General features: G+C 41.6%; 1 protein-coding gene across 2 annotated transcripts in view; it reads left to right on the plus strand.

Annotated features, from left to right (window-relative positions):
• The window catches only part of LOC129836429 (AT-rich interactive domain-containing protein 5B-like), a 68,433-nt gene that overhangs the window by 36,720 nt on the left and 19,467 nt on the right, over nucleotides 1–12,246 (plus strand). The window contains exons 5-8 of one of the 2 annotated variants that reach the window (XM_055902588.1): nucleotides 7,589–7,719; nucleotides 8,011–8,371; nucleotides 10,764–10,816; nucleotides 11,652–11,749. In XM_055902588.1, coding sequence (XP_055758563.1) covers nucleotides 7,589–7,719; nucleotides 8,011–8,371; nucleotides 10,764–10,816; nucleotides 11,652–11,749 — 643 coding nt within the window. The remainder of the gene's footprint in view (nucleotides 1–7,588; nucleotides 7,720–8,010; nucleotides 8,372–10,763; nucleotides 10,817–11,651; nucleotides 11,750–12,246) is intronic. The other variant, XM_055902589.1, reaches the window with a different exon arrangement.

Raw genomic sequence — 12,246 nt, forward strand, 5'->3', positions numbered from 1 at the left:
GTTTAACTACCTAAACGACCCACTGTGCACTTACTAGCATACTTCTGTACTTGTCACACTATATTTCACATCTGAGCTCCTGCAGCATAAGTAAACCACAGAGATGAAAGGAAATCCAAAGGCAAAGCTTTATATGAGTTACAAAGGCTATAGGAATGAAGAAAAAAAAACAGGTTCTGTTAGAGAGATAATGATCACTCATCCTCCCCTGTCAGTCAGCGTACTGAAGGAATCGTCTTTGAGGAAAATGGAAAGGACCACATAATACACAATTTGTTGGAAATTAGGAGGTTGGCTGGGGAATAACATGTGAAACATAATGCCAGAGGATGAGAGAAGATCAAATAAAGATCAAATACATTTTTATAAAATCACAGTGCTGCCCCCATCTCCCTTACTCCTCGCCTCTCTGTGTTACCCTCACTGTGTGACATTTCTAAATGAGAATCAAAGGCAACCTGCATACACTGAGTGTACAAAACATTAAGAACATCTTCCTAATACTAATAATACCCCCAATTCGCCGGGGCATGGACTCCACAAGATTCTGGCCCATGTTGACTACAATGCTTCCCACAGTTGTGTCAAGTTGGCTGGATGTCCTTTGGGTGGTGGACCATTCTTGATACACACAGGAAACTGTTTAGTCTGAAAACCGCAGCACAGTTGCAGTTATTGACAGTCAAACCTATGTGCCTAGCACCTACTACCATACCTCATTCAAAGGTACTTACATATTTTGTCTTGCCCATTCACCCTCTGAAGGGCACACATAAAATTGTCTCAAGGCTTAAAAATCCTTCTTTAACCTGTCTCCTCCCGTTCATCTACACTGATTGAAGTGGATTTAACAGGTGACATCAATAAGGGATCATAGCTTTCACCTGGATTCACCTGGTCAGTCGCTGTCATGGGAAGAGCAGGTGTCCTTAATGTTTTGTACGCTCAGTGTATATGGAAGAGAGATATATACTTGTGTAAACATTAGGTTAAGACCTTAAGGCTGGGTGGGTCCCACCTTAGGCCGTTGTTCACTGGGGGATTTAGCTCATTTGTAGAGGTCTGTTTAATCCTAGAGTACATGTAATACTGTGTCCTGACCTGTGTCAGGAGTAGTGAGCTGCCCTCTGTTAGAGCCCCCTTTCAAACACATCAGACTCAGTGACTGTGAAAATGTCACATCAATGGAGCTACCCAGCAGGAAAAAATATACACAATCAGAAAGTTTGCTTCCAGTAGGGATTTTATGTGCTGTTATTTAAAAAAAGAGGTTGTTTGCTGTAGAGTAGTACATATGCTTGAATAATGGGTGAATCATGAATAATTGGTGTTCCCTAAAAGTGGAAATAATGGAAATGAAAAATGAAAAATATGTATGCAAATCCTGTCTCTTTCAACCAGCTCTCGCTTCCTCCATCCTAATCTCTTTCTGTCTCTCTTTCTCTGGTTAGTGAGCAGGTAGAACAGTAATCACTAACGAGTGATTGCATGCTAGGCATTATGTGTTGTGTTTCAACGTCCCCAGTGTTCACTGAGAATAAGCAAACCACATTCTTCATTAAATTTAGAATAGCTCTCAGCAACTAAATTATGTATTATGCTGTGGTTGCATTTATATTCTACATGGCCTCTTCACTAACAAATACTTTTTTCTGGGAACCTAACAAATATTCAAGTGTACACGACTATCATGCAACGTCTACAAATAGGGTGAAATACATTTTTTAAAAGCTTAATTCCTATAAGATTATAATAATAAATAAACCCTGTATACTGTTTATTTTGACAACTGTGTCATCTAACAATTTATATTCTTTTGTAAATAGAATGCATATTTTCAATTTTTATGCATCTGATGTTCTGACCATTTTCTCGAAATGACTAGGCATGGAAATAAGCCTGAGGCTACACGAGGGGCGTAGCTCACCTGTCAAATGCCAGAGTGAGAATTATTAGCATGTCAGACAAGTCAGATGCTGACTGCTGTTCATAACTTAATAACACAGATCAAATGTGTTAGTTCACCACATACTAATGTCCTCTCTGAAAAATAAATCGACTTTATGTGGACATTAGCCTTGTTTTGTTGTTCAAATAATACCCTGCACTTTAAGCAACACTGGTGCTCAGAGGGGATTTTCAACCTGAAGGACAAAACATGACGTTGTTCTGCAACTAACAGGCTTTCTCACTGTGCCTCCCTTCTCTGTGTATGATCTTTCTCACTGTGCCTCCCTTCTCTGTGTATGATCTTTCTCTGTGTATGATCTTTCTCACTGTGCCTCCCTTCTCTGTGTATGATCTTTCTCTGTGTATGATCTTTCTCACTGTGCCTCCCTTCTCTGTGTATGATCTTTCTCTGTGTATGATCTTTCTCACTGTGCCTCCCTTCTCTGTGTATGATCTTTCTCACTGTGCCTCCCTTCTCTGTGTATGATCTTTCTCACTGTGCCTCCCTTCTCTGTGTATGATCTTTCTCACTGTGCCTCCCTTCTCTGTGTATGATCTTTCTCACTGTGCCTCCCTTCTCTGTGTATGATCTTTCTCACTGTGCCTCCCTTCTCTGTGTATGATCTTTCTCACTGTGCCTCCCTTCTCTGTGTATGATCTTTCTCACTGTGCCTCCCTTCTCTGTGTATGATCTTTCTCACTGTGCCTCCCTTCTCTGTGTATGATCTTTCTCACTGTGCCTCCCTTCACTGTGTATGATCTTTCTCATTGTGCCTCCCTTCTCTGTGTATGATCTTTCTCACTGTGCCTCCCTTCTCTGTGTATGATCTTTCTCACTGTGCCTCCCTTCTCTGTGTATGATCTTTCTCACTGTGCCTCCCTTCTCTGTGTATGATCTTTCTCACTGTGCCTCCCTTCTCTGTGTATGATCTTTCTCACTGTGCCTCCCTTCTCTGTGTATGATCTTTCTCACTGTGCCTCCCTTCTCTGTGTATGATCTTTCTCACTGTGCCTCCCTTCTCTGTGTATGATCTTTCTCACTGTGCCTCCCTTCTCTGTGTATGATCTTTCTCACTGTGCCTCCCTTCTCTGTGTATGATCTTTCTCACTGTGCCTCCCTTCTCTGTATATGATCTTTCTCACTGTGCCTCCCTTCTCTGTGTATGATCTTTCTCACTGTGCCTCCCTTCTCTGTATATGATCTTTCTCACTGTGCCTCCCTTCTCTGTGTATGATCTTTCTCACTGTGCCTCCCTTCTCTGTGTATGATCTTTCTCACTGTGCCTCCCTTCTCTGTGTATGATCTTTCTCACTGTGCCTCCCTTCTCTGTGTATGATCTTTCTCTGTGTATGATCTTTCTCACTGTGCCTCCCTTCTCTGTGTATGATCTTTCTCACTGTGCCTCCCTTCTCTGTGTATGATCTTTCTCACTGTGCCTCCCTTCTCTGTGTATGATCTTTCTCACTGTGCCTCCCTTCTCTGTATATGATCTTTCTCACTGTGCCTCCCTTCTCTGTGTATGATCTTTCTCACTGTGCCTCCCTTCTCTGTGTATGATCTTTCTCACTGTGCCTCCCTTCTCTGTGTATGATCTTTCTCACTGTGCCTCCCTTCTCTGTGTATGATCTTTCTCTGTGTATGATCTTTCTCACTGTGCCTCCCTTCTCTGTGTATGATCTTTCTCACTGTGCCTCCCTTCTCTGTGTATGATCTTTCTCACTGTGCCTCCCTTCTCTGTGTATGATCTTTCTCACTGTGCCTCCCTTCTCTGTGTATGATCTTTCTCACTGTGCCTCCCTTCTCTGTATATGATCTTTCTCACTGTGCCTCCCTTCTCTGTGTATGATCTTTCTCACTGTGCCTCCCTTCTCTGTGTATGATCTTTCTCACTGTGCCTCCCTTCTCTGTGTATGATCTTTCTCACTGTGCCTCCCTTCTCTGTGTATGATCTTTCTCACTGTGCCTCCCTTCTCTGTGTATGATCTTTCTCACTGTGCCTCCCTTCTCTGTATATGATCTTTCTCACTGTGCCTCCCTTCTCTGTGTATGATCTTTCTCACTGTGCCTCCCTTCTCTGTGTATGATCTTTCTCACTGTGCCTCCCTTCTCTGTGTATGATCTTTCTCACTGTGCCTCCCTTCTCTGTATATGATCTTTCTCACTGTGCCTCCCTTCTCTGTGTATGATCTTTCTCACTGTGCCTCCCTTCTCTGTGTATGATCTTTCTCACTGTGCCTCCCTTCTCTGTGTATGATCTTTCTCACTGTGCCTCCCTTCTCTGTGTATGATCTTTCTCACTGTGCCTCCCTTCTCTGTGTATGATCTTTCTCACTGTGCCTCCCTTCTCTGTATATGATCTTTCTCACTGTGCCTCCCTTCTCTGTGTATGATCTTTCTCACTGTGCCTCCCTTCTCTGTGTATGATCTTTCTCACTGTGCCTCCCTTCTCTGTGTATGATCTTTCTCACTGTGCCTCCCTTCTCTGTGTATGATCTTTCTCACTGTGCCTCCCTTCTCTGTGTATGATCTTTCTCACTGTGCCTCCCTTCTCTGTGTATGATCTTTCTCACTGTGCCTCCCTTCACTGTGTATGATCTTTCTCACTGTGCCTCCCTTCTCTGTGTATGATCTTTCTCACCTTGCCTCCCTTCTCTGTGTATGATCTTTGGCCTCGTTTGGGTCACAGGGTTGTGAAACTATCTCTTCCTTTTGTTGGGAAGATGTCAGACTTTCAAAAGCATATTTGTACATCAATGAAATATAGGCACTCCCCTGATTTAGTTTCATAGTCATGTGGGAATAAAAACAGAGAAGTTTCTATTTTGGACCAAGAAAGTCAAAGTGGCACTTGCGTCAGCATTGCTTCAGTAAAGAGGGCAACTAATTTGTATGTGGTTGTGGATTTATTTCACTGAGTACAGCAGCATTTCACAAGATGTTGTTGCAGCAGCACTATTTTAGCGAGGAAGCATTTTAGTGTTAAATTGCACCATCGCTCTACCATTGCCAGCTCAGATTTAAATAGTGTAGTTCAAAACAGGAGCGTACAGTATGTGTATGAAATGTATCATTTCAAGCTATCAAGACATAATCATGGTAGTATTTAGATTGAATGTTATTCAACACTTTTCTACAGTGTTCTTTTTATTCATTGCTGCATAATCTCAGGAAATCTGTCAGATGAATGTCCACTGCTGACGAGTCCTTCAGATCCTATGGTAGCGCTGTCTATGTGGAACTTCAGAAACCATTCGGAGGTGTCTAAGGGCTTTTTAAAACATGCCGTCCACGGAATGATAATGAAGTTCTAGCCCTTAATTGAATTGGAGAAATTAGACAAGGTACTGTCAGACGTTAAGAGGACCGTTGGACTGCATCAAAAGATCAAGTTGTCAGCTTGCATCGCTGCTGAATTCCTTGTGACTTTCATGCCTCGGGGGTGCTGTTCATTGACAGAAATGATGGATTTGCCCCAAGGGGTTATTTTATGTCTGCCAATGCCAAGAGAGCAAGCTATTATCCAAGGTAACTTATGTATTCGACCTGCACTCTAAATCTCTGCCACTTTTTACAGCTGGCCATTTAAACAGCTGTGTATTCCTCAAGGGGTTTAAACCAGCAACCTTCATATTCAACCTTAAGTCAGGTCAGTGACCCAAAAAAGGCCAGAGCAGAACTAATGCATGTGTGTTATTGTGAGGGTTCCTTATTTAACTGCCATCAAGGAACATGATCAGTGGCATCCAGGCCCAGAATAATAAAAGGATTCCACACATTTCTCCACTTGACCTTGAGGCTCATTTGAAGTCGATATCCTGAAAGTCTGAAGGGAGCTTTGTGATGTTTTTTTTTAACTAGCACAGATGTCCGCAGATCCATGTCAAACCCATGGCATCAGCTCAAAGACAAATATCTGATGTAGTCAGAGGAGTTAACACACACGATTAGTTCTGCCCCAGAAAAATGGTTTGCGCTATAACCAAATCACACGTTATAAATTGTGAGTGAATTGCATTATCAGTTTCTAAATCAAGTGTCAACCCCCTCAATCCTGGACACACTGCTGTGTAAATCAAACGCACTTCTAAAAGCACTATCTGGAAATCTATGAATCTCAGCCATAGTCATCATAAAGGGCATGTAACCTTTGACTCCCAGTCTTCACATCTGCAGCATTTGACCTGTGAAATGTGCACCGCACATAAAGTGTTTTTACGCGATACGCTCTGAGTTACATGCTCAATGTCATGAGTTTACGGATTGGGTTTCTAAAAAAGGCCCACATCAAGAGGATTATTTAGTCACGTCCCACTGTGCAAAAACTGGTTGATTCAACATTGTTTCCACGTCATTTCAACCCCCAAAATGTATGTGATGACATTGAATCAACGTGCAAAAAGCAGTCAACGTAAAGGCATTTCCTATTTTTTTTCACCCAACTTTTAATCCAAATCTAATGACATGGGGATATTTTTTGTTGATTTCACATTGAATTCACAATAGTTGACAACTCAACACAACTAGAGGTTGAACTGACGTCTGTGCCCAGTGGGTTAATCCTACATAGGCCTGTTCTAGATATGAAATCTCTTGTTTAAACTGATGATACATGGTGAAAAACAAATTCAAGTGAGGTAGAGCTCAGGTCAGTTTGTTTTTATTACCATTCATGAGTCATCCATTATGCAGACTATTGGATTTCATGTTATTATAAGACTTCAACTTTATAGAGAAAGAAAGAAAGAGAGAGAAAAAATACAGTACAGCAAAGCCAAGTAGCCTGAAAACTTGCAGTTACCAAGCTGATTACAGATCTTGGTGTAATTTTCCTTGCCTTTTCCCTGGCTGTTTTGGAAAGAACGTGAAGTAAAAGGTCATTGAGTCACAATAGCTTTCACCTCCTGTAATTACTTCCTCCTCGATTTCATTGGGCTTTGTTTTGCTTAAGTTTTTTTTCCTTCAAACCTTGATGAGAATTTGATCTGGCAAAAAATTATTCCCCTTGGCTGCCTCTAACCTTGGACATGATTTAATTGTAATTGCACACGAAATGCCTCTTTGAACTACTTGACTGAACCTGGCTCGAATCGAGTGCCTCCTCTCTCCTTCGAGTTTATCATTGTTTTTGTTACCAGGGAAGGCAGTCTGCCAAGGTGTTACAATACAGTTGTTGCTCAATGTAAAATGTGGGCGTTCAAATGCTTTGAAGGTTTTAAATACTTTATGGTGTAATTAATGTGTACTGTGGAATTATCTGCCTACAAAGAATTCCAATCAAACATGTTTATGTGTTGTTAGCAATGTTGAAGGTCTCAAATCAGCAAGTTACAAGGAAACTAATAATGGGAATAATGATTAGATCAGTGCATGTGTTGTGCAACAACATGACCTAGTGTTCTCATAGATTTAACTTTACAGGATGGGAATTGTTATTCAGTTGTTTATATAGTTTTAACGCTACACTCCTGCGACATAGAAAGGAAATGTTTATTTGCTAAGTGCTTATTACACAAATGATCCAGAAGAATCAGCTTGCTTGTCTTCCTTCCCTAGGCTCTGTGTGTGGTTGCCTTCCTTTCCCCAGAAACATTGCCTCTAGGATACTAACCAGCTTGTGTTTTGTCCCCATCTTCTCAGCCCCTAACCTGAAGGGTCGGCCACGGAAGAAGAAGCTGTCAGTATCCCAGCGAAGGGACTCCCAGAGCCACAGTCAGGGGCCTCAGAGGCCCCAAGAACCCAGCACCCTAGAGAACAAGTCTCCCACCAAGGTATACCACTCACCTAACATTTGATTCAATTGCGGACATGCATAAAGATGGCGGACACCATGTACTTACCACAAATATCAGAATTTCTCCATCTTTATGGACCTTCGCCATTCACTTCAGTTTACTTCATATTGATTGAATTCAATTTTTGAAGGTCGCATTTGTATGGATGACAATTTTTTTTCAGCGGGTGATATAATTATTTTGACAGAATCATTAAATAGCCCCCCCAAGCACACACACATCACGTTGAGTGTAAGCCCTTCAACGTCCACTCTTTTTTTCCTACAGGTAAAACCTAACTGCAAGATAACAGTTCCTACCAGCAGAGGCACAACGGCCAAACCCAGGATCTGTAAAAAGGCATCTGTGGAGGAGAAGGTGGAGAGGGAGGAGAAGGAGGAGAAGCAGGAGAAGGTAGAGAGGGAGGAGGGGGAGGAGAAGGTGGAGAGGAAGGAGAAGGTGGAGAGGAAGGAGAAGCATGAGAAGGTGGAGAGGGAGGAGAAGGTGGAGGAGGAGAAAGAAGACCCAGAAGAGAACCAATCAGAAGAGAGTGGTGCAGACGAGCAGGCCTTCCTAGTAGCCCTATACAAGTACATGAAAGAGAGGGACACACCTATTGAGAGGATCCCCTTCCTGGGATTTAAGCAGAGTGAGTGAAATATATTTATTTTATGTTCATATAAGCTTTGGATATAGGATATATGATCTTCACACACCTGTCAAAAGCATTATATGTGCATTCATAAGGGTTCTTCTCACACGGTCAGAGCGTCGCATGCAACACATCTCGCTCAGATGTTTCAACAATGAGGCTTCACATGCTAGGGAAGATGATATCTTATATATAGAACCATACAAGAATGGTCATTCAATATTATTTTCTTGGCACAGCCATGCGTCATTGTGGTGCATTCACTCTATACGAAAAGACGCGATTTGTATACTACGTTACTCTCTCGATACAAGGTGTACATAAATGTAAGTTTCGGTTCACAAATAACCCCATGTATATATTTAGAAAGAGATGTCATCTTCACACCAAAGATGCAGTTCTTAAGTAGGTCATTGTGGTTGAGATGATATGAGAGTGGCTCAGTATGCATGCATACGGTAGTTACTGAGTCTGCAGCATAGCATCATTTGTATTGAGGCATAATGCCAACTGTTTTACATACAGTACATGTTCTGAATTACAAACCAAGCAACATCATAATGCTTTTCTCATTAAAGCCCCCAATAATGCAGTTTAAACTCGTCCTTGGCAACATGACTGTTTAAAAAAAAACATAACTAATTCAAAATATGCTCAGACGCAATCAGCTTTCATTATTCCTTTCAGCCACTGCAATAGCCTCATTTATCAAAGCAAAACTTTCCTATTATGGAAATTGTGTTTCTGGTATTTTCTTTCATGAGTGGTTTATAATTAAGATAAGGACTCTTTAAAAGCACTGGATTGTTGAACGGTGTACACATGTATTCCTGTCCTCTTTTGATGTGCCTCCTACACGTTTTTTTTGTGATTGTTAACAGAAGCCATTCAATTACATCTTCCTTTCTAAGCCATTGGCTCTGAAATGCACACAGAGCTACCAATTCCACTTCGTCTAATGCACAATGTAGGGCAGACAGCGCAGCGTAGATAGAGGCAAAATACTGTAAATGAATCTTTCAATCTATCCCCTTTTATTTGAACGGCATATCCTACACAGTGCAAGGCTATAGCTCTGGCTCAAAGTTTCTTATCTGTTCCACCAGAAAGGAGGCTTATTTTCTTTTATTTAGCTTTAGCAGTTTGCCTGGATGCTGCACAGGACGTAAGATAAATGGACTTCAGAGGAAGAAAAGGTCACATGACAAAAAGAGGTTTCATTATCTTCCATTCAGTTGGGTAAACAGCTATTCCCAGCGTTGGTACCACATTCTGAATGTGCGATGGAAGTGAGTGTGAGGAGAAAATGGGACAGGGAGGGGGCTGGGAGTGTGTGTCAAGGTTGGTACAGTTTGACATCACATTGCACATTTTGAATGGCCTTGGTCACAAATTGGAGAGTGGGGAGTTAGGGAATTGGTATGCGTGTTGTTGGGTGGGGCGGCGGGGGAGGTGATGCGCATTATTTCAGGCTGCCTTTAGAGAGGTTCTTTATGCCTTGTTTCTAATTTGCCTGTTTGAATGCCTGTTTTAGTGTACATTGTGTTTTGTCATCCCTATCGTTGTGATAATGCCCCGTTGAATAGAGTGAATTAGAGAAAAAACAGGGAGCAAGTCATCTACGAAATAACTATTCTCCCATTTTCTTTCCCTTTTCTGTCCTTCCTAATTCTGCTCGCTGTTGTGGTAATTACAGCCGAAGCATAACAACCCCATTAATAAGCCATAGCTGCTATCCAGTTGCAAAACACAATGCTACTCTCTACAGTTCAAATAGAACCCACCAGCTTCCTTTGTAATTCTCCATGTGCATTGACAACAGACACGGAAGAGCAGGGAGGAAAAATCAATGCTGTCAAATGCGGAGATAGGAAAATGCCATTTTGACAAATGCAAGCCTTTGTGTACGCAGAGATTGAATTTTGATGGATTTCTCCCTAGGCGAGCTTTCCTTATTTATAGGTCTTCATATAAAAATGTTAAACAATGATGTTACAGAAAGCAGATACCAATGTCATTGTTTGGAAAATCTTGGGTTAATTGTTTGCAGGGAAATATACTGTCTTTGTTGTATTTTGATTATAATCACTATTTTGTACAATACCTATAATCAATTTGATATTGTCTGTCATTGGATCTTTGCATGTAAAATTCTATGCAAAATTGCATTTTCATTTGTGCCAACATTGTTAATGAGTGCTAAAATGTTAAGTATTACCAGATGCTCATAATGGTCTTTATTCAAATCCCCTTCAGCTGAATTGTTACAAGAGCTATCTAGGTGTCAGGCTGTATCTACCTGTAGTTTATGTAGCTATGTGACAGTATCTTTGTATGTGATGATCTAGCTGAATACCATTGATCTCCCTGTTTGTTGTCCCTCTAACAGTAAACCTTTGGACTATGTTTCAAGCTGCTCAGAAACTCGGAGGATATGAGTTGGTAAGTGTTTACATATGTCCTGCTCCATACTTAACTTTTATTTTCTTTAGGCTGCCTCAGTCGTGTTTTTCTCCAAAAATCTTGGTCAGGCCCACATTTTGCAAAATGATGCCGTTGTTTTAAACCCCCTCTAAGTGGAAAACACATGTTACTCTCCCATGTCAAGGAAATTGGTGAAGTCTGTCATTTTTTCCCATGTTCAGGCTCTAAAATAAAGTGCACTATTATACACAGTGAGACAGCAGAGCAGGGACATTTCACTTGGCAGCCTACCCCACATTTGTTCAGTACTAATGTGGGAAGTGTTTCCAACATTTTTACGTCTTTTGATGTGAAGAGTAAGCGCATTGCGAATGCCGGTTAGTTCATTTGCCACATATAGTCATACAGAGAGACGAGCCGCAAACTATAAACAGGAAACTAGTCATGTAATCGGGATGTTTTTCCTTTTAAAGCCTTTTTATCTGCGGATGATTATCAGTCTTTCATGCCTGCTGCTGTCTTTGTGAGCAGGAAGTTGTGTGGTTGGTTTGAGTATATATTTAATGGTGTAACTCGTCACTCTGGCATCTTAATGCATATATACCACTGTACTGTACTTTTCCCTCTTACCCTTGCTGTGGTACAGACGGTTGTTGCCAGCTACAGCTGGTAGCATGTTATGGAGATGGTTTTGCATTACAGAGTAGTGTTATAGTCTCTGTAGCAAACTGAATAACTTTGTTAGTGTTATCCACTCATGTCGGGGAAATGATTAGCATCTATAACGATGTTGTTACAGCATTTTATTATGTTATATGATACAGTGTTATAAAAATCTGTTTCTCTCTCTCAGATCACAGTTCGCCGACAGTGGAAAAATGTATATGATGAGCTGGGTGGTAACCCAGGAAGCACAAGTGCTGCCACATGCACACGAAGACACTACGAGAGGTGAGTTATTAACAAAGCGCTGTCCCATTTTCCTAATGCAGTGGAGGAAGAGGAATGCTACTCTCAGCCTCAGTATCAGGTGCATGTCAACTTTGCTTAGGGAAGTAAGGCTTCCTTCCTATCTCGACATGATGTCCTAAGCCGTGCCCACAGACACTCTGTCACCCTGCTGCTCCATGCATACTAACACAGAGCACAACTATATTCACCAAACCAGTCACACATCTCTCTCTAACCAGCCTTTATTATTGAGAGGGTCCCTGAACCAAAGCAAACAGCAAACAGATATGATCCTGGGGGAGACTGGAGGATATTATGCATGCACACACACATTCTCAAGGTTAAACAAATGCTGTGTGCTTAATACAAGATAACCTCTCTTTCAAAAAGCTTTCCTCTTACGGCTAGTCATCTCTGAACCCCCCCCCCCCCCCCCCCCCCCCCCAGGCTGATATTTTCATGCCTCCGCAATGCTATGGAAGAGATTTACCTGTCAA

The sequence above is a fragment of the Salvelinus fontinalis genome, chromosome 37 (assembly GCF_029448725.1).
Source record: "Salvelinus fontinalis isolate EN_2023a chromosome 37, ASM2944872v1, whole genome shotgun sequence".
NCBI classification, from domain to species: Eukaryota; Metazoa; Chordata; class Actinopteri; order Salmoniformes; family Salmonidae; genus Salvelinus; species Salvelinus fontinalis.